The 22,599-nt window shown below is 29.0% G+C and overlaps 4 protein-coding genes across 6 annotated transcripts in view; 3 read left to right on the forward strand and 1 right to left on the reverse strand.

Moving 5' to 3' along the window:
* LOC119674534 (centrosomin-like) overlaps window positions 1-5,992 on the forward strand; it is a 9,060-nt gene extending 3,068 nt beyond the window's left edge. The window contains exons 2-6 of the mRNA XM_038085678.1: window positions 1,844-1,863; window positions 1,914-2,138; window positions 2,198-2,386; window positions 2,455-4,495; window positions 5,390-5,992. Coding sequence (XP_037941606.1) covers window positions 1,844-1,863; window positions 1,914-2,138; window positions 2,198-2,386; window positions 2,455-4,495; window positions 5,390-5,670 — 2,756 coding nt within the window. The 3' untranslated portion in view covers window positions 5,671-5,992. The remainder of the gene's footprint in view (window positions 1-1,843; window positions 1,864-1,913; window positions 2,139-2,197; window positions 2,387-2,454; window positions 4,496-5,389) is intronic.
* A 1,554-nt stretch (window positions 5,993-7,546) lies between these two features.
* LOC119683599 (ubiquitin-associated domain-containing protein 1-like) lies at window positions 7,547-10,044 on the reverse strand. 2 transcript variants are annotated; one of them, XM_038097376.1, is made up of 6 exons: window positions 9,621-10,044; window positions 8,906-9,425; window positions 8,543-8,748; window positions 8,360-8,489; window positions 7,984-8,287; window positions 7,547-7,923 (listed from the first exon to the last, which is right to left on the reverse strand). In XM_038097376.1, the coding sequence occupies exons 1-6, from the start codon at window positions 9,899-9,901 to the stop codon at window positions 7,763-7,765; spliced, it is 1,602 nt and encodes a 533-aa protein (XP_037953304.1). In that variant the 5' UTR covers window positions 9,902-10,044; the 3' UTR covers window positions 7,547-7,762. The 2 variants fall into 2 exon arrangements, with proteins under 2 accessions (XP_037953304.1, XP_037953305.1); XM_038097377.1 differs by lacking the exon at window positions 9,621-10,044 and adding an exon at window positions 9,481-9,542.
* Window positions 10,045-11,399: 1,355 nt separating this feature from the next.
* LOC119684903 (DNA/RNA-binding protein KIN17-like) lies at window positions 11,400-12,793 on the forward strand. The gene has a single exon (XM_038099039.1). The coding sequence runs from the start codon at window positions 11,566-11,568 to the stop codon at window positions 12,748-12,750; it is 1,185 nt and encodes a 394-aa protein (XP_037954967.1). The 5' UTR covers window positions 11,400-11,565; the 3' UTR covers window positions 12,751-12,793.
* Window positions 12,794-16,278: 3,485 nt separating this feature from the next.
* LOC119679157 (poly(A) polymerase type 3-like) lies at window positions 16,279-20,215 on the forward strand. Of its 2 annotated transcripts, XM_038091356.1 has the most exons (8): window positions 16,279-16,676; window positions 16,755-16,914; window positions 17,359-18,172; window positions 18,237-18,433; window positions 18,500-18,714; window positions 18,784-19,135; window positions 19,212-19,445; window positions 19,525-20,215. In XM_038091356.1, the coding sequence occupies exons 3-8, from the start codon at window positions 17,434-17,436 to the stop codon at window positions 19,747-19,749; spliced, it is 1,962 nt and encodes a 653-aa protein (XP_037947284.1). In that variant the 5' UTR covers window positions 16,279-16,676; window positions 16,755-16,914; window positions 17,359-17,433; the 3' UTR covers window positions 19,750-20,215. The 2 variants fall into 2 exon arrangements, with proteins under 2 accessions (XP_037947284.1, XP_037947285.1); XM_038091357.1 differs by lacking the exon at window positions 16,755-16,914.
* Window positions 20,216-22,599: the final 2,384 nt, after the last annotated feature.

Genomic DNA, 22,599 nt, shown 5'->3' on the forward strand with positions numbered 1-22,599 from the left:
GAAAAATTCGCACATTACACAATTCAAATTTCCCATTTAAACAATAAAAATTGAATTGTCAGTATTTATAATATTCGATAGATCCAAAAATGTAAAATGGCTTTAATAGAGTATGTTAATTTAACATGTTATAAAATATGCATCATATAATTTATATAGATAAATAGATTAGGTTATGTTAATATTGACTGGCCGTAAGCCATGTGGCAACCAGTTGGTCTGTAGCTATATTAGATGTAGATTAGTCGAATATAGATTAATAGACATATAGATCATATACATATTAGATGTTGTTTTTGAGTAATGGGCAGAACCATCAAGCATTTATTAAAGCGTATTTTTCGACCAGACCTAATAGAATATGAAGCAAAGCTTTCTCGTGAGTCGTATTTTTAGTTCTCGTATACTCTGCTATCAGGGTGGCTATATAGATAAATATATTGTAAATATAATATTACATAAAAAAATTATTTTTGCAGAATATATTTTTTCGTTTTTATTTCATGTGATTAGTGGAATTAATTAACATATTTTTGATTTTTTTTAAATTGGATTTTTTGGTGTTATTAGCTGGCACTTTGATATATATTTATTTTAATTTTAATAGATTTGTTTAATTTTGGTAATAACTGACATTTGGACATACTCAATACAATGTTTATATCGTAATTTTTTTTATATTATAAATTTATATTGAGAATCTTCTTTTGTTTTTTATTTTTTCTATATTATTTAATCTATTTTTAAAAGAACAAAAAGATGAAAAACTGATTTATATTTGAATTTTTGTTGAAATGAATAAACGTTTATTTGAATATTCAAAATGTTCAGTCATTGTTAAAATAAGTTGTATTTTTCCAAACTTTAAATTCATTCTTAAAATGGTTCGCTTCGAGTTCTATACAGTTGCTGCATAAATATTTTTTATCTTTAAAAAATGATTTTTCGAATTCCTCTAAACGTACAGACAAAGATTGGTCCAAATTCATTAGAATTTCTTTTAAACAAACCATATTCTTAAATTTGTATATAAATAAAATTCAAATGGAGTATAATATGGTTTATACGATCTAATCTTCTTCTTAGTTTCCGTTTCCCCTAGTGGGGTGTAGGGCCGCAACGATTAAAACCGCTTAAACCGCTCTTCTGTCATTTCTCTTTCAATTATCCCCAAAGTTAAAGCCGGTGCACGATCTAATAGCATCGTATTATATTGCCTATTGCTTGGTATTGCTTTGACGTTATCGAAGTGATTACCATGCTATATGTACTCTTAATTATAATAACTTATGTGTCGATGGGACAGTCTCAGACTTTTTAAAGCACGATAATCAGTGGGAACGTGGTGCTAATTTGCTGCTGGTAACTTTATCATATGCAAAATGGTCTTTCAACATATGATCCATTCTTATATCAAGGATATTATCCACAATATCCCAAATTGTCACCTCATTTGAGCATCCTGTTTTCTTATAATCTTAAGTACTTTACTGCGACTAGACCTAAGACTGATGGTACACAGCACTTTCATTTTTTTTAAAAAATATTTTTTTCTGCTTATGTTTGTCACTTTGTTAAAACTAAATAAATATTAGTTTTTATTAGTTATTGTATAAATTAAACAAATATCTAATAACAAAATAAGGAGGAGTAATCTTTAATTAATATTTAAAATATTGTAAGATCGTAAAAAAAATATTACAAAAATATGTTGGAACTTATTTAGTGTAGTCCTTACTGAGTTATCAAATAGATCTCGTATGACTTAATTGTCTGCCTAGAAATTTATTTGAAAAATATAATAATGAGTTTATTTATTAGATATATATTCATTCAAATTTAGATATATATCTACATCAGAAGGTAATAAGTTTACATAATATTTGAACTAAATATTTGTTATTTTTTTCTAGAGTATTGAAATGGTCACGCAAGAGATGCAGGAAATTAAATCTGAGTTAGCTGACAAAACGTGTATGCTTCTAGAAGCTGAGGACGAGATAACCAGTCTGAAGCAAAAACACGAGCACGCGTGCCGTAATGTCCAAAAGCTTATGTTAAATTTAAAATCGAAAGAAGAAGAGATAGAAAAGTTTAAACAACTTATTGCGGATGGACCATCTTCGTCGAATAAAGACGTAAATATATTTTAAATGTCTTAATATAGTATACTATAATAATGTGTTTTTCATTTAAGTGTTTAAATTCACAAGCCGGTTTAAATACTTTAGAAAGTACTAATCGAAAACTTTCTTTGAGTGATTCTGAGGTCGTTAATGATGTGTCTATTGCAAATAAAGAAAAACTTGAAATGACAATTCAGCAGCAGAAAAAAACTATACAAAATTTAAAGTTGGAGATAAAGAAAAAAACTGTAGATTTACAGGTAATTACCAACAATTGATTTTAAAAGAAAGTATGAAAATATATAATTTGATTTTATTTACATAATAGAAATTAGTCAACAAGGAACTATGGGAAAAAAATCGTGAAATTGAGCGACTAACTAAATTATTAAGTGAACATCCATCGGAATCAGTTTTGTCACCAGTTAGCAGCAAAGATACAAGTTTGGAACTTAAGCATGCATATTCAGATGAAGATTATATAAAAGCTTTAGAACGCAATAAACTCCTTCAGCGTAAGGTCGATGTTCTAATTCAACGTTTAGGAAGTGAACGAAATAATGATTCTGTTATAATTCAATTACGAAATGAATTACGCCAAGCACGTAATGAAGCTGAAAATGCTGATAGATGGCGCCAAGATTGTGCAGATGTATGTACATTATTATCAAATCGTTTAGAAGAGCTTGCTGGTTTTTTGAATTCATTATTAAATCATAAAGATGTACTTGGCTTTTTAGCTGCCGATAGACACCATGCTATGCGGAAAGCAGTAAATCGTAGCCTTGATCTATCAAAGAATTTGAACATTACATTATCTATGACAGGAAATTCTGCCGGCGATCAAAGCTTACTACAATTAAGTAATCTTTCTGGTATTTTAGGAGACCTTAATGAAGGTGAAAATATGACATATAATTCATATAAAGGTGAGACCGAAGAAGAGGCTATTAAAAATTTGAAGTTTGAAAACAAAGCTCTTAAAAAAGAACTTGAAAAACGTCGGAATGATTCTAAAAGAGATCGACGTTCATTACCTATACCACTGCCACTTTCAATTGAAAATCAAAGTGAGTCAGAAGATTGGTCGGAACCTGATCGAAAAGTTTCTTTAGCACGTATTGGACTAGACGATTATTCGTCATCAATAACTAAAGATTTGAAAAAAGCAACTGATACTGATACAGACACTAATACTTGCACTCAAAGTCGTAATTCTAAAACTAAATCACAAGACCGGATTGCACAATTGGAACAAATCATTTTAGAGCGTGATGAACGTATTTTGGAAATTCAATGTCAGTTGGTTGAAACAGATAATCGTTTAAAAAAAGAAAACCTACATGTATTGGATATGAGAGATGAACTTCAGCATTTACGTAAACGTAATGAAGAGTTGCATGCTGATTTAATAACAATTGGAGACAAAGAACCTGTGAATTCATTAAACGAGTCACTGCTTTTGAAACAAATTGATGAAAAAGAACATCAAATGAAAAAGTTAGTGGATGAACGCGATTGCTTGTCAGTGCAGATTGCTTTAAGTGAAATACAAATAAAAGATTTAAAATCAGAAATAAATGAAATAAAAAAGAAGCACGAAGTTGCAATAAAAATTGCAACGGAAGAACAAACTAAAAAACTTGAAAATCTGCAAAAAGAATTCGAGGCACGTCTAGAGGAACGTATTAATGAACAAGAGCGTAAACATAGAAATGCACTCGCAAACGATTGGACTGAACGTTCTTTATATGAAGCGAACAAAAAACAATTAATTGAGTTACAACGCCAATTTGTGGAAGCTCAGCGTACAATTGATTATTTAAATGAAAATGAGCAGGAACTTAAAGAATCACTAGTGCAAAGCGAATTTTCAGCCCGTGCGCTGAAAAAGCAATTAGATGAATCTACAATACAATCTTCGAAAACTATAACAGAACGTACAAAGGCTTTAAATGATAAATTGCAACTTGAAAAGCAAGTACAGGAATTAAAAGAAAAAATAGCAGAAAATGAAATTAATAATAATATTCTGCAAAAGCAGTTACAACAATTTAAATATGAATATGACCAACTCAAAACGAAATTTAATTCTATTACCCGAATGAGACAAAATAGCAGTGATGTTTCAAACTCTGAATATACATCAGAGGAGATACCAAAGCAAGATAGAATGCCTGCTACTAGTGATGTAAATACTATACGAGATGCTGCCACAAATACTTCACGTCAAAATAATCAATCACCAGATTTGGGCATAGAAAGTGATGCTGGTCGTGTTTCTAGTGTAGAAGTAACAAGTACACAACACTCTAAATTAAAAACTGTGGAACTGTCTATGGCTAAAGAAAATATTTCAATTAAAAATGGTAAGTTTTATAGTAGTATGTACTTGTTAATAGCTTCATATATAATTACAAAAGACAGAAAGGGTTTCGGAGTTTGTAGGTGTCTGACTTACTAAATCATGTTATTGTAGTTACTGTGATAATACGTGGAGATTAATCGAGCAGTAACCTACATGAGTTTAGGTGATGGTATTCTAGGTGATGGTGGTGTGAGAAGCGAGAGGATTGTGTAGGAGTATGTATGATGCTTATTTTTAAAGAAAAATATTTTTCGGGAATTAGTTTGTTGTTGTTGTAGCTCGCCGTTATTTGCTTGTGTGTTCTCTTTGAGGGATATTAAACAGCACTTGGTCGTTTTCGACGAGTGGCTTCTGGGCGTAGACCTGGCCGTTCTTGGAACCGAAATTAATTTGTCAAAGATGGTGTCATGGGTGAATAACGAGTTAAAAATAAATAAATTCGGTGTTCTGTCTAGTAGCGTCTGTGTTATTGTTGTTTTTTTATACCCTGTTGTTGTTATATCCCGCCATGACCTGCTTGTGAAGTCCTTTTGGGAAGTGTGGAACGGTACTTGGTCGTCGAGTGGCTCGGGACGTAGATCCGGCCATTCTTTGAACCTTTATATCCTATTCGCTATTTGTTGCTTTTTTTTCCGTAATATTAATTTTATGATCATGGACTAGTCTGAATCGACATTGTTCGTAACTGATATGTTAGGGTATGCACAAAGAAATTGAGTTTTTTTTCTTTTTATCGGGAATGAAATTTTTTCTTGTATATATTCAGTATATAAAACTCCCAGTAAGATTATATTTATTCAAGCATTCCAAGTAATTTCGTTACAGGATGGTAACTTTTTTTAATCTTATTTAATTTATATTTACGAACTGATCGATTTTTTTTCATTTTTTGTAGAAATAAATGCATCAGCAATTAATGACGAACAAAGGCAGCAACCATCTCCTAAGAGTAATATTGCGCAGGAAAATGTACATGATTGTGCCAAGGTAGATCAAGAAAATGCAGAATTACGTCGCAAATTGTTACGCACAAAACGAGCATTAGAAGACACGTATCAGAAACTACATATATCTAACCAAAAGAAAGCACAGGTCGAAAAAGATATTAAAAATCAAATACTAAAAACTCACAATGTGCTTAAAAATGTACGATCGAATATGGAGAATGAATTGTGATAAAGGCATTAATGGTCATTGAAATTGCACCACTCATCACATTTACAATTTATATATCATAAATTAGAAACGATATAATATTATTAAAATCATTACCATCGACTAACAATTGTAATAACTGTTGTCAATTAATAACTGTTTACTTGTGTTTATGTTGGTTTAAGTCATTTTTTTACTTACTTAAAATAAGTTCATTTTTTATATATTCGTTTATTTCGGGTATGGTGTGGTCTATAAGTGTTTTAAAAAATTGTAGAAAGTGCTAAAATATTTTAAAATATATTTTAATACAATATTACTTTGTTACAACATTAACATTGCCATAAGAAAAATTCAATAAAAAACAAAAAAAAAATCAAAATACAAATTAATTATTTAAATTATTTATAGTAGTTTAGTTGATATATAAATGCAGAAATTACCATTCATATTGAATGAAATGTTTTTAAATCATTAAAAATACGACCTTAACATTTACATATCACATACGTAATTTTTATAAACTTTTGTTTACTAATTAAATAAATTATGACAATGGATAAAAATAAAATCACACATTCAATTCACTGCATATGTACAAACTATATGGTATTTTATATAAAATAGAATTTATAAATATATATATATATATATATATATATATATATATAATATATATATATATATATATATATGCATAACATATGCAAACAGATATATAAAACTGTTTTTAACCCTTTTATTTTTATCACTTTTAGTACATAAACTTCGAAGAAGACATTGAAATTATTATTTAATATAGTTGCTGAACATCAACATTCATTAGAATATATATAAATTACATTGGAACGTGCCTTTTGTTGTTCGTATTACATATTTTTTTTTCAAATCTTATTAAAATGGTAATAAAGTTTTGAAATCAATTTAGTTGAAATGGCTTTTCAATAATGTGGATTTTTTTATGTTAAAATTTTTAATGCAAGAATTGTTTTAAATAAAGTTTAAAATTAATTAAAAAATATTTTTTTTAATATTAATTTTTTCTTGCCGAGAGTGACGTGTTTTTATGATGAAAGGAAACTACGATTTCGAATAGCAAAGAAAAGACAGGAACAAAAATTTAGTTGATATATTGAAATTTGTTTGACTCCACAACGCCACGTACTCATCATCAATGGTCTCAGGAAATACTCGAATTTTTTTTTAATTAGTTTATAGTCCGTATATAATTTGTTACAACTGCAAGTGCCAGGCGTAGAATTCGTGCCTGTCAAATTAGAAGCGATAACTAACTAATTATGTTTTTCCACAAGTAGTCAAGGCTACACAAACTTTCAATGCTCAATTTCCAAATTTTTTGTCACTTTGTAAGTGACACTAACTAAAGCACTTCCCATGTTTTTAAATTAGAACGAGCCTATAAACTACAGCTTTATTTGGAAACATAAGTTTAACAAATTGAAAGTTATTTTTGTAGTTGCCTATTTTTATTTCAAAGCTGTTATTTTGTATATATAAAGTGCCAATTTTGGGTGCAATTTTACAAAGAATGCGTAGCAATGCAATGCTTCTCAACAAGTTCGCTAATATATGAGAGTGATTCTTCTACATATACAAACGAAGTTATATTTCATACTTTATCGTTATTGTTTCAACCCATCTATCCAGTAGTATGAGCTGTCAAGTACATATTCATGCAATAATTTTTTTGTAATAAATTAAACAATACATAAAAAGTGTAATTATAAAATTTATTATAATTTTCTATTGTATATTTTAAAGCGTATTCCTAAAAATAAATAATATATAAATAAATTTGTGCAAATACAATATGTATAGTTGTAATGATAAAAAATAAACACCATTATTTTTGGTTAAGTAATTTTTAGCAAATTTTTATGAATTTATTTACAAATTTTGTGCTCTAAAGCAACTTTGCAAGTTGAACTTATTATCTGCATACAAATATATCAAGATTATATTTATTAGAAAACTAAAAAAAAATTCCACTAATTCCACTAAGGATAGCTTCATTCAGGTTGTTGTCCATATATAGTTGTCAAAAACAGTTTTGTGTGTTAACCGCTTTTTACAAATTACAGGTGCCAATTTATTAGCTACTATTTTCAAAGCGATTTGCATAAAATTGATTCATGCCTAAAGCATGTTTTACGTCATGATATCTTTGAAGTATGTTAGATATAACTGAGCTAGAATCACTATCTCCACCCCACAAACGCAACAGACTTTCATTCTCGAGTATGGATACAAATGCTATAAAGGATGAAATAGTTTTACAAACTGTACAAAAATTGCAAATTTTTTTTATATTACTTAAAAGTATTTTTGGATTTCCCAAACTCATTTGAACTTGGGGCATTTCTAAAATTGATTGAAGTAACGGAGAATCTTGCGCTAAGCCTTCCTTTAGTTCAAGTAAACTGGGACTGCGTATGCCACATAGCCACTCACAAGCAGCACCTTTGTTATTACAAGTTTTTTTTAAAGCGGCATACACTTCATTCCGTTCAAAACCCATTTCAGTGATCTCGTTCACTGTATCTGGCTTGGGTGGCATATCACGATGACTAAATATTCGAACAATTTCCAAAAGTGCAGCTATATTCTCTAAAACATCCTTTAAAGTAAGAATTTACAATTGAATAAATTACTTCATATAAAACATGTATATATAAACTTATATTATTACATTATTTGTTACTATATTTGTGGGGGACATAATTGATTGACTTTTCTGAAGACCCATGACTTCTTCTACTCTTGACAAATCATCGTTTTGAGTTTGAATCAACCATTCTAAGGCCGAAGCATAAACACCACTAAAAGTAAATAAAAGTAAGCTATTAATATTAACAAATAAAAAAATACTTACTTGTGAGTCTTTAGAGCATATTCACATCTTTCCTTTGTGAAACCCATGTCAACAAGGCACTGCAGTATATCATTTTCGTCATTTAGTTTATTTATAAGTTTTTGTTTCAGCATGGCTATAATTCGATCGGCATATGGACTTGCACCAACTATTATAGCAGAAACTTGCGCAAGTGATATTAAAACTTTTCGTACTTCAAAATGCAACTATAATAAAACATTAATTAAATATTAATAAAATAATCAACTTCTTATATGAAGTATTAAAATATTTATTGCTTTGTATTGTATTATAAAGCAGTATATATAACAAATTGAAGAAACTCTAAAGAAAAACTTAATATAAAATTTTCTATTCACTTACATTGGCCTGTTGGAATATTTCATTAACATCAATCATTGGTAGATTTGTTACACGATAGGGAAGGTTTCTCGTTGCCATATCAACCTCATACAGTCGTGGGGGAGTCATATCCTTTGCACTAGGCATATTATTTGCTAAGAAATGTCTTTTAATAACCAATACAAGTGTATCATTATTTTTTATGTTGAGTGATTTCAAAGTTCGATTTTCGTCTAATTCTACACCTTCGAATTCTGCTCGAAATAGTCTGTATCGTGGAGCAACTAAACGTAAATCAGTCGAAAACAGTTGCACTGCAGCCATGTCATCAGATAACTCCATAATAATTTCATTTTTAATCTCTAAGAGATGCTTATTAACATCAGTCTGATAAATAAGTATACGAGCACTAGGGCATATTATTCGAACTCGAACACGCTCATTTGTTAGTGATGTGTCACTTACGGTATCGTTTGAATTACTTGATGAATTGTTCGTGGAACTGGACGATGAAGATGATATACTACGTCGTGAACGTCTCCTAAAATAAAAATTATAAAATAGATAACTCAGTATATATATATTACATATCTCACTTCGAAAATAAGTTCCGCAATTTCTGCATATTTTTTAATTTGCCAAAAAAAACTTAACCAATAATACTAATAATTTTTAAAAGTTTTGTTATAAATTTTTTTTTCAATTCAACCTTTTTTGTTAAATTTAAATTACTTACAATAGAGAATTCCTTGGTAACTTGTTTAAAGTTAAATTAGATGCAATGTATGAAGTTTTAATTCTACATTGTGCAGCACAATCCTGCTCGACAATTGTATTGTTTTGTTCTGTTGTGCTAAGATTGTCTTGATTTCTTTCGATATGAGCCGCATCCGCCGGTAAAGCGTCTTCATTATCGCATCCGCTCCTTATTAAATTTTTTTCTTTTGCGGTTCTGTTGCTCCGTGCTAACCATTTTGCACGTTTTTCTGCAATTTTTTCACGCATCCAAGGTATCATTATAACCGTAATACATATATACAGATTGTGGGACCAACATAAAGTTGTCCGTTATAACCAATCAATTGTTTTTTATACATTTCAAGAAAATTTAAACATATTAAGCGATTGCGAGTTTGTTATTATTGTTGTCTTTCGTTCATTAGGCAGCAACTGTGTAAAACCTTTAGTGAGACGTTTGTAAATTGAAACAAAATGAAAGTGTTGCTCAGTGTTTAGTGAAAGGATTTAGTTAAAAGCATACATTTTTAGTTTTAATATTTTCGTACTTATTCGTATTACAATTTTGTACTATGTTCTCACTGCACCTAAATCAACTTATATTAATCAATTTAAAAATTGTTCTTTCCCATTGGCATAAGTCAGAAAGTTATAAATTAAACATAATTAATTAATTATTATACAACACATGATTAGATTTGTAATTGCAATAGATACTAGTAGAAAACAGCAAGTTGCTGGCCTATAGTTGCTTATATGCATGCAAAATAACAACATTATTTTGTCTGTCTAAGCACCTAGTTGTGAAGTGGCCAAACACTTCACATATTCCATCATATATCAAAAGATTGTAAACAAAAATTCAAGTAAAATTAAAAAGTTTCACATATTTGAAATTTTGAAAACAAAACATTTTAAAAATATGTCGAATTATGGTAAATACATATTTAAAACATATATATATATATAAATAAACAATAATTTTTAGGAGTATGTGAAGTAAGTATAATTAAAAAGCAGTTTAAAATTTTTAGCTTTTTAGTTGATAACAAATTAATACTTAATTAATGCAAGCATAAATATTCTAAACCATTATTAAATTTATTTCAAAAGGAAATTAGAAAACTTCATGCATTTTTAACATTGTCTTTAATTTATTATTCATTTTAATTTTCAGTTTTATATAAATTTTTATAAAAAATATAGTAAATTTAGCAAATTTAGCAACTTGCTGTTATTTGTCACACGTAAAAGCTGCCGAAAGCACCTAACACTAATTAAACACCAAAGCAAAAAATAAATAAAACTTAACTTTTACCTGCACCAATTCTTTCATACATTTTGTATGAGATAACAAAAATAACTACAATACAAATAAAAGCGGTTTATTTTGCCGTTTTTTAAAATAAATACCTCAACGTGCAAGTTATTTTTGGTTTTTAGAAATAAATTATGCATAAGAAGGTTTATTTGTGTGTTTAGAGATAGTAGTTATTGAGTATTTATTTACAAATAATTATTATTTTTGCTTTAAAAATAAAAAGCAGCATATAAAAAAAATATAATAATAATTGTAGCAAAATAGTTTATGATTTAATTGTTTTTAAAAACATATTTCTAAAATAATTATGACAGCTTCATTCAGCTAAAATTTTTATTTGTTATGCAAATTTCACTTCCCTACAAGAGTGATTCCGAAGTGGCATAATATATGACGATTTTTTGCTTTATTTACAAAATAATATAATTTAAAAAAGTTTCGAATACAACTCTGTAAAAACTAAATTTTAGATAGAATTGGGATGAGATAAATTTAAAGTGTCATTTGTTTACAAAACCATTTTCTGTCAAAACACTAGTAGAGACTAATTGCAAGAAAACTAAACAAAAGTTACACTTTAATATATAATTTTATTTAAAAGAGTAATAATTAAGTGATAAAAATGGGAAAAGCCGAGAAGGGCACGCCGAAATACCTTGCCAACAAGATGAAGGCAAAGGGTTTGCAAAAATTGCGTTGGTATTGTCAGATGTGTGAAAAGCAGTGTCGGGATGAGAATGGATTCAAGTGCCACACAATGAGCGAATCTCATCAACGTCAGTTATTATTATTTGCCGATTCACCTGGAAAGTTTCTATATAGCTTTTCAAAAGAATTTTCAGATGGATACATGGAATTATTAAGGCGTCGCTTCGGGACAAAACGTGTGAACGCAAATAAAGTCTATCAGGAATATATATCAGCAAAAGATCACATACACATGAATGCAACTCGTTGGTTAACACTTTCCGACTATGTTAAATGGTTGGGACGCTCGGGACAAATAATAGCTGATGAGACAGAGAAGGGTTGGTATGTTTCATACATAGACCGCAGTCCTGATGCACTTGAACGACAGTCGAAAATGGAACGTAAAGAAAAAATGGAAAAAGATGACGAAGAACGTATGTTAGCTTTTGTCGAGAAACAAATAGAAAAAGCAAAATGCACTACTAATCAAGAATCAACAGAATGTATTGAAAAGTTTACTGAACTTAAACGAGATGAGTCGCAGCCTTTGAAACTCGATATTAAAGTTGTGAAAAATGTACATATGGAAAATACTTCTCATAAAGTAGCATTAAATACAAAGCATTTTAAAATGGACACAACAATAAAAAATAATACAATCCAGAATACAAAACAAAAAAGTAAATCTGATAGTAGCACTACATCAGCGTTAGATGAAATTATGTTATTAGAAGAGCAGGCAAAAGAACGCTCTAATCGAAAGGACTACTGGTTGCATGAAGGTATTGTCGTGAAGTTTATTAGCAAATCAATGGGTGAAAAATATTACAAAGAGAAAGCTGTTGTGCAATCAGTAATAGACAAATACAGAGCGAAAATAAAGTTTCTTGAAAGTGGAGAAAAACTTAAAGTTGACCAGGCACATCTGGAGACTGTTATACCCGCACTTAATAAGAATGTACTAGTTGTAAATGGTGGTTATCGTGGTTTTGAAGGTGTACTAAGAGAATTGGACGAAGGCAATTATTGTGTATCTGTGGAAATCGCAACAGGTCCATTGCAAGGACGTATAGTTAAAAACCTTAAGTATGAAGATATATCAAAGTTGCATTCATAACAATAAGTTTTTTACATCAGAATATTGTGAAGTATAAATTAAGTTATTAATGTATGGTAATTATATTTTATAAAATAAAAATCACAAAGAAAAACAGTTTAAAGTTTTCAGATTTGATTTTTGGATTTATATTTTACAGTTGATGTTTAGCCTTTTCCGAGTTAGTGCATCTGGGCACTTTTATTCTTTGATAGCTGGAGGATTCTGCAGAGTACCACCCATCCCCCACCCATTTGTGTATTCCTCATAAGCTTCGTGATATTTCAATGACTGATCTAAGATGTGCGTAATATTAATCTTAATTTTTAAACTCGTTAAAAGCTGTGAGTTATCCTGTAGAGTTAAAAATATTTTGAAAAAAAAAAACTAATTCATCTTCGAATAAAAGGAAAACAGTCTTACTGATTTCTGAAAAGTCTAAACTAGGAAGCAGCATACGAAGAAGTACTAACAACATGAATTCATATTGAAATAGACGAAAAACATATGTAATTAAAGCATTTCTTATATCGGCAGTGTTAACTGAAAACTTATTTAATGAAAAATATGCCAAATCTGTATTATCTTTTGATCGAAGGGACGGCAGATCATTAATTGATATTTTAATACAATATATTCTGCATTATCTAGTGGTTAATGCAGGGAAAAGCGTAATTAAAACTAAATCATGTCTTTTTTCCGGTTAAAATCGACTAAAATACTGTGAAACTGCCAGTGTCGAGTGACTTGCTAATATTGAAGAAAATTCTCTCTTAAAATTACCAATTACTGCTTTTACGGAATCTTATCTGGTATTGCTGTAGATCTATAGGGTCTGTGCATGTTTTGGATCAGTTAGCTTTATCTACACTAAACTAAGCAGGTCACTGTAAACTCAAACATTATTTAAAAGTTTAAAATTTTTTTTAAATACGATTCAACGAACTGCTTTCATAAACCACAGTCTACAAATTCAACAATAAGGTCCTACCACTGCTTTAGCATTATTTCTTCTGTTTACAATTTCAACATATTTAATAATTGAAGGATTGCGTAATTATTCCACACTCAGTTACTTCACACATTTTTGAGTCGGACAAAAGAAATATTGGTTTAACAGTGGTAGTAGTTTGGAATTTATGAGAATAGTGTGGGGATTATAAAGATAGTCCTTTGTTTATGGTAATAGTTTGAGTAAGAAATATTAAAATTATGTTTCATTGCTTCCACTTACAAGTCAATATCATTATTTCTATAATATTTTTTTCTTCTTATAGCCTGTTTGAGCAGGCATTGATTTATTGTAACATATAATTGTATCGCATTTAATTAAAATACTTATTTAAGCTGGTCATTTTGATTAATTGTAAACAACTGAACGTCAATTTTGTTTACATTCGGCAAATTTTAAACATAATGCTTTAAAAATGTAAAATTTCGTTGAGGTAGTGAAAAAATAAAATAACAAGAATGCAAAAATAATTTATTTTAAAAATATTTTTATAATTTGTAATGAATTAGTCAAAAAGTATATGGATTATGAACAACCAGGCAATGATTGCTTAAAATTAAAAATAAAATAATTCGTGCGATGCAAAACGTAAACAGAATTGGTAAATGTCAAAATGAGTTGTTAGTTTTTTATTAAGTATGTTCAGTGTTTAACGCTTTCAAAATTCGAATAGAAACCTGCGCTTTAATGATGATAAATATTGTATTGCAATAAATTTGTAACAATTCTTTCTTTACGTAAAAACAAAAACAAAAAATCGAACTAACATAAGTAATGTTATAACTAACATATGCAATGCAAAATAAAATTAGAATAAAAACATCGAATAGCTTGCGCACAAAAACTTACTTTATGTTTGTAACAGCACCAGTACGTTATTTGTACTTCAGCACAAATAATTAAGTATTCCATAAGTTAAGACGACTCAACTGATTGCTTACCGCATAACTAATTCACTTTTTAAGGCTATTTAAGGTATAAAATATTTCTTAAAGTGCGTCGTAGACTATCATTTTTGAATCTCATTCAAGTTGCGCTCTAGCTCAAATTTATTCTAGCGACCGAACTTGAACATGCTCATATTCAAGAGTTGTCATTCGTAATTTATGACTGACTTCATTATTTCATTTATTTAATTCTAACATACAATATAGTAAAAAGTATAACACGTTTTTCAACTGCACCATTATATCTGCACCATTATATGTTTTTGAAAATAGCTTTGTACAATTTTGTATAAAATAGTTATTTTTAACTATAATTTTTATAAAATTACTTGCAAAACTTTAACAATTATAAGCTACAACGTTATTAGCCGTAGTATTTTCTTTTAGAGTTGTAAAAAACCCACATTAAGTCTGGTTGAAACAAATTAGCATCACTTTATAAATATGATAAATGTTTTATTTTTGTAATATGTTTTATGTTGTGTTGTGAAACATAAATATTGTAACACTAAAAATTATTTTATTTAAATCAATGGAAACAAAATGAATATTAGAAGGGCAACATTTAGTATTTTCATCTTAAGCATGATATAGACGATGAAATTTGTTTGCAAACAAGGTTTGCTGGCTATCAAATTGCATCGTCTATACTCAAGTTTGCAAACCAAAATTTGGTTTGCAAACTAGTTTGCAGTGAAATTAAAATTTTTCAATTATTTGTTAAGTTTGCAAACATGTTTACTTGTGTATATCGAAGTTTGCAAACTTCTCATAATTTAAGAATTTTGGTGAGCGTCGGACAAGCAAAGATTACAGAAAAAAATTATTAATTCTTGGTAAAAAGAAAAATAAATGAAAAATAATTAAAAAATTGCTAGACATTAGACAATTATTGAAGAAGTTTATATATTTTAAAAATTATTTTGTCTAAAAACATTTTTATAGTAAGCTTTAATATTTAAACAATTATTATATGAATAAAAATTTTAAAATGTAACATATTAAAAAATTGAAACAAAAATAATTTTAGTTTAAAAAATGAAATAAATAACAGGTTGCTATGATCATCACCTCAATTTCTTCAGTTTCAATTATTGTTTTGCACTCTGTACTTACTCCGCTGTTGATATGAACGCTGTAGAAAATAAATAAAAATGAAGTTTGCCAACCTTGTTTCAAAGTGTATAGCAAAGCGCATATTCGGTTTGCAAATTTGGTTTGCAAACAAATTTCATCGTCTATATCATGCTTTATATGTTTATATTTGAATTTATTAGGAAATGAAGTGTTCATATGATTTAAACGAATGACTGGAATTTTGCAACATATTTCTACTGAATATTCATAAATGACTAAATTCACAATTTTTGAATTTGGCTGCACTAAAACTTAAGATATTTGCGAGTCCAAACCCAACTCTGAATATTTTAAGAGCATTGTTGTTGCTTCACATGTTTTCTTTCGTAAGTTGTGAATATATTTTTGCTACCTTGAATAAAACATTTACGGATATTATTGTTTCTTGTTTGTCAAAAACACTAATATTTCCGTTTTCCAACACTTTTAAGTTAACGAAAGTGTTGAGGCAAATGTGGTTGGTTTTTTAGATGGATAGGTACTTCTTTTCGTTGTTATCAAGCGTTGGGATTGCGTATATGTGTACAAAAATGTATTTAAATATATATTATTCTGTTTAGTGTCTAAATTAATAAAGTTTTTAAATGATATTCGCTTAAATATAAATGTAAAAACCAAAAGAGTATACTACACTAAATTCCTAATTTTATGTGTACATGACTAAGAAGATCTGCTTGTAACAACAAATTTTAGTGAGAAAGTCAGTGAAAAGAAAATTGACAAACAAGTAAAACATACATTAAAGGAGATGACAAAGAAGCAAATTTAATGTTATGTTCTTGGAGTACAGTAAATTGTGGACAACATTTTCCGGTTAAGATTTAGCATATAACTGAGCTTATATTATTTAGGTAGGTAGATAATATTCCTTTAAATAATATTTTTCGTTTAATTTTTGTTTGCTATTTCTGCATATATATATATACTAGCTCCGTAATTTGTACGATTGCTTAAAGTGCATACATGCATTCAATCAAATTTATTTATTTACCAATGCAAAGTCAGTACCAAGTGGCAAATTCGGGAAAGTTAGAATCGTCATCGTCTTCAAGAATTTGTTATTTTTGGACCTAATTTAAGATTACTTGGGTGCGTATGAAGCAGCAATATAGTATTGGTCTAAAAATTAATGACAAATATGTTACTAGATAATAGAATTAATCATCATAAGTCCAGTAAATATATATGTATACAATTCTTATAAGAATACAATTTGCAATTGTCATGTATTTGAAATATTACAAATAAATGTATTAAGTATATATATATATATATATATATATATATATATATATAGTCAACAGATAAACACTACAATAATAGATAAGCGAAATTATAGCAGCTATATATATGTATATAATTTTTGTAAGGTATAAAAATATGTCTGAAATATTATTTTATTAATAAACAATAGTTTTACATGTTCAAATTATATTAATATAAACAAGAAATCTTTCTTTGTGTAGTTTATAATAATTAGAGCTTTTTGAATTTTATACTTATACTGTTTATTGTAACTAATGACTATTATAGATTTCATAGCTCTATTAGAGACAGCGACGATAATTGAGTTTAGCTTCGAGTTTGAGAGAAATCAATTTTAATAAAATGTGGAACTCTGATCCCAGTCAAACTAGTGGTACTCAGTCACAAAACGTGCAAAATGGTCGCTCTACAACAACTTCACCACAACAGCCAGTTAAGCAGTTAGGAATGACCTCGGCTATAAGTTTGGCAGATCCACGACCAGAAGATTTACAAAAAACTGACGATTTGAAAAAATGTTTGGAACCGTATCAAGTTTTTGAAACACAAGATGAACTGAATCATCGCATGGAAATTTTAGCTAAATTAAACACGCTTGTCAAACAGTGGGTTAAAGATGTATCTGTTTCTAAAAATATGCCAGAAGTAGCAGCAGAAAAGTTGGGTGGAAAAATTTATACATTTGGCTCCTATAGACTTGGAGTACACCATAAAGGCGCCGATATTGATGCGTTATGTGTTGCCCCACGTAATATTGAACGCACTGATTATTTTACTTCCTTTTTTGATTTACTTAAAAGGCAGTCAGAAGTAACTGAATGCAGAGCAGTAGAAGAGGCGTTTGTACCGGTTATAAAAATGAATTTTGATGGTATTGAAATCGATTTACTATTCGCAAGACTTTCACTTAAAGAGATACCCGATGACTTTGATTTACGAGATGATAACTTACTTAAAAATTTAGATCCACGCTCTGTCCGTAGTTTAAACGGTTGTCGTGTTACAGATGAAATCTTGGCACTTGTGCCTAATATTGAAAATTTCCGTTTAGCACTACGCACCATTAAACTATGGGCAAAAAGTAAGTAATGCATAAACGTACTCATGATGAAAATAATGAAATTAATACTTATAAAATATTCTAGAACATGGAATATATTCAAATTCACTAGGATACTTTGGAGGAGTTACATGGGCTATGCTTGTTGCACGTACTTGTCAACTTTATCCAAATGCTGTTGCTGCAACACTAGTTCACAAATTCTTCTTGGTGTTTTCACGTTGGAAGTGGCCTAATCCTGTTTTACTTAAACATCCAGATAATGTAAATTTACGTTTTCCGGTAAATATTGCACTTAACTGAAAATATCAGTATATAGTTAAACTTAATAATGTAATTTATGCATAGGTCTGGGATCCTCGTGTTAATGTATCAGATCGTTATCATTTAATGCCAATAATTACACCAGCATATCCACAACAGAATTCTACATTTAATGTTTCCGAATCAACAAAGAAAGTAATTCTTAATGAATTTAATCGTGGTATGACAACAACCGATGAAATTATGCTAGGACGTGCTTCTTGGGACCGGTTGTTTGAAGCGCCAAGTTTTTTCTACAGGTATGTGTTAATGAAATTGGAATATTTTTCATAAATGTACAAATATATATTTAATTATTTTTGTTGTAGTTATCGTCATTTTATTGTACTTTTGGTTAGTTCAATAACTGCTGAAGATCATCTTGAATGGTGTGGTCTTGTCGAATCAAAAATTCGTTTACTAATTGGATATTTAGAAAGGAATGAACATATTTCTTTAGCACATGTTAATCCTAAATGTTTCGAGTACAAGAAGGGGGAAAAAAGCTTGCAAAATAGTAGCGGCAATGAAGATGATAAGTCTCAAAATTCGCAAGTTGTATCTTCCTCTCCATATTGTTCAATGTGGTTTATTGGTTTGGAGTTTAAGCGCACCGAAAATTTAAACGTTGACTTAACAGAAAATATACAAAATTTTACTGAACATGTTATACACCATGGTGTAAGAAAAAAATTTTTTTTATTGCCTTATTTATATATATCTATAATCTATTATTTATATACAATTTCAATTAAAGGTAAATATAAAAATGTTGAAGGAGGGTATGTTAATTGAAGCGCGTCATGTAAAACGTAAACAACTTTCCTTATACTTGGATGCAGATTTTTTAAAACGTGAAAGGAAATCTATGGAAACGCATACTTCATTTAATAACATGGTTATGGCAAATAGACAGCGTTATTCTACGGAACTAGCACAAACATCGCAAAAGGATAATGGCAGTACTAAGCGTATGCGATTAAGTGAATCAGTAAGAAAACAATTTTTTTTTTAATTATTTAAACATAATAATATTAACGTATATCAAAATGTTTGTTATAATTTAATAGCGCAATGACGATAATTCAAATGCTTCAAGTGACACTGGTGGCACTACACCGACTATGCAGAAGCCTGCTCCTACATTTATAAATGCATCAAATACTTCAATTAATGACAGAAGTTGTTCTGAAGATAATGCAATTAATAGCCAGTCCTTACAGCTTAGTGGCAGCAGCAGCAGTGGAAACACTAATACAAACAATTCCACAACAACTGAAGTAGCATGCTCGTGACCGTCATCAATTCCATATAATTCACATAAAACAATATCCCCCATTCCACCACATATACAAAAATTTCGTAAAAATAACAATGCTGCTGCTGCTGCTAATTCGAATAGTATATTTAGTCAAAGATCGTCACTAAATCATAACTGCACAGGCATTTATAAACAAAATCTTAATTTAAATACACAATACCACAGAAATAAAAGAGCTTTACCAACTAATCTTACCTCTAAAATAGAACCAATTTCTGCGAAGCTTGCAAAGAACAACAGCAGAATAAATGTTTCTGATACATCTTCAAATAATCCTAATCAATCTTATCCATCAAACCATGGAAATAATGACACGGATGAAATGATTACTACATCTACAACATCAATTGCAGACACTACTATTACTTGTAAGTTTTTATGAAACAAGGGTTTCACAAACATTTAATTAATTTTTTTTTTAAATACCATATTATTATATATGTTCGTATTCTTTTTATACTATAAGTATATATATAAATATATATATAGAATAAAAGTTTTTTAAATTTAAAAAAACAAAAAACAATCATTTATTTTTTTTTAATTTACGCGTTTTTAGTTTAAAATAATTGTATGTACTTTACATTGTATATATGCAAAATGTATTTATATATAAATTGTATAATATATGTATGTATGTTTATATGAACTATATGTTATATGTACATGTAAACGCATAAATTGTATAATTTATATACAGTGATGGAAAAAATTATAGAAACAGTTTAAATTTCTTTCTTTATCTTATATATCTTTTGCTAAAATATTTATTTTCTAAAGTTTTAAAATTTAAAAAATAAGTGTATAGAATAAAGAAAAAAAAAAACAATTTTTCCGCAATTCATAATAATAAAAATGGGCCGTTTCGTTTTTGTCCCTTGGAAAAGAAACGTAGAAACAAAATATTTAAAATTAACAAAATAAATTTTTTTTATTTAAATCTGTTTATTTTAAAAGCTTTGCATAACTTATACTAATATTTAGTTGTGGCACCATTATTTTTTATAACTTCGGCGCACCAATTGACTGATATAATCCACTAGATTTGGGCAAATCCATGAATCATTCGATTCACGTACTTTGTTTCACAATTCTTCCCTATTTTTGAGCTTATAGTTGAAAATTTGCTTCTTAACAATTTTCCAAAGATGTTCTATTGAATTTAAGTCCGGCAACTGCGAAGGCTATACTAATAACGTATAGCCTATATAGATATTTTTGTCCCTGAACCAGGTCTTTGCTATTCGAGAGGAGTGTTTAGGATCGTTATCCTGCATAAACTCCCACTTAAATGGCATTTCTTGCTCAGCATATGTTAGCACATCTTATCTTTTATCCAGTATATTGGACCAACACCTGATGAGGAGAAACAACCCTACAATATAATATTGCCATCGCGTGCACAATTTTTAGAACGTTTAACATGTGGTTTCTTATCAGATCCAAATAAATTAACTTCGGTTTCGTCGGACCAAAGCACATTTTTCTGATTACTTCATAACAAATGTGTTCTTGCAAAAACTATTGTACGGGATATGTTTGTTTCGCTCAGAAAAAAAACACTTTTCTTGGGGAGTGATCTCTCAAATTCATTGCTATCAGTTTTTTTCGTATTTTTCTATTTGTTAATGCTGCATTTAACTGTTTTGTTCAAACTTTTTAGAGGTAGCTCGCTTTCTGCATAGGTTATCTTTTTTTTTTTCGAAATGAATTGCAGAGTACACTTTTTTTGGAGCATTTTTTTAAATTTTCAATTTCATTCATAGATTTACGTTTTTTTTTATATTAAGGATGAATTCTTGTTCCATCTCTGTGCAATGACTGTTACAACCCATTTTGACGAAATACGAAGAACAAAAATAGTGAAGATCACAAGAGTGTTAGTCATTATCACTACTGTTTATAAATTTCTAAATGCCAACGACATCAAATAAATTAACTCTGTCAGAAATGTTTTTATAATAAAAAAATATAACTGTTTCTATTTTTTTCTTCAACCCAAAACTCAATATTGTTGCTGTAAGTGTGCATATGACAAATATTTTTGCCTAAAAAAGTATAAAAACGAAAGTAAATTAAAGTATCTTTATCAAATAATAAATTCAGTAGGCTATATGCATATAATGTTTCAAAAAAATAAAATATACTCCTCGAGATGGTATAAAACTTCTCGTTTATTATTTTCTCCATCATTGTATATGAGTATATCTAGATTTTAATATGTGTCTATGCATATATAGGTTTCAATAAATATCTGTATATATATATCAATTGTAATATATATGTATTAGATTGTTCAGAGAGTAATTTCGTTTTTTCCCGACAGAGGATGTAATTGTATTTTTTTGCATCCAACTTCACACTTAAGTCGTATAATTTTTATATGCTTCGACAGCTCATATAGCAAGGCTTGTGTCTGAAAAATTCCAATTAATTCTACGCAGTAGTTTTTTGTTGGTCTCCTTTTAAATATGGAGAGCGATAAGCAGCATTTTCGACATATCTTACTGTTTTACTACAGAAAGGGTAAAAATGCTGTTCAAGCCAGAAAGAAATTGACCGATGTGTATGGGGAAGGTGTGTTGACATTACGCCAGTGCCACCATATTCTCCAGATCTGGTACCATCGGATTATTATTTGTTCCGGTCACTCCAAAATTTTTTAGACAGTAAATCCTTCACCTCAAATGAATAGATCAAAAAACACCTCGATCACTTTTTTGCCAGCAAAGGTCAAGAATTTTACGAGAGTTTAATTATGCTACTACCAGAAAGATGGCAAAAGGTGTTGGACCAGAACGGCCAATATATAATTTAATAAAGT

The sequence above is a fragment of the Teleopsis dalmanni genome, chromosome 2 (genome assembly GCF_002237135.1).
Source record: "Teleopsis dalmanni isolate 2A chromosome 2, ASM223713v2, whole genome shotgun sequence".
NCBI classification, from domain to species: domain Eukaryota; kingdom Metazoa; phylum Arthropoda; class Insecta; order Diptera; family Diopsidae; genus Teleopsis; species Teleopsis dalmanni.

Bases quoted from the DNA above. Each gene is read 5' to 3' on its own strand.
- LOC119684903 (XM_038099039.1), top strand. From the start codon at position 11,566: ATGGGAAAAGCCGAGAAGGGCACGCCGAAATACCTTGCCAACAAGATG.
- LOC119679157 (XM_038091356.1), top strand. From the start codon at position 17,434: ATGTGGAACTCTGATCCCAGTCAAACTAGTGGTACTCAGTCACAAAAC. The intron at 18,434-18,499 runs GTAAATATTGCA...ATTTATGCATAG, and splicing joins ATGTAAATTTACGTTTTCCG to GTCTGGGATCCTCGTGTTAA. The intron at 18,715-18,783 runs GTATGTGTTAAT...TTTTTGTTGTAG, and splicing joins GCGCCAAGTTTTTTCTACAG to TTATCGTCATTTTATTGTAC.
- LOC119683599 (XM_038097376.1), bottom strand. From the start codon at position 9,901: ATGATACCTTGGATGCGTGAAAAAATTGCAGAAAAACGTGCAAAATGG. The intron at 8,749-8,905 runs GTAAGTGAATAG...GTTTTATTATAG, and splicing joins AAATATTCCAACAGGCCAAT to TTGCATTTTGAAGTACGAAA. The intron at 7,924-7,983 runs GTAATATAAAAA...CATCCTTTATAG, and splicing joins AAATCCAAAAATACTTTTAA to CATTTGTATCCATACTCGAG.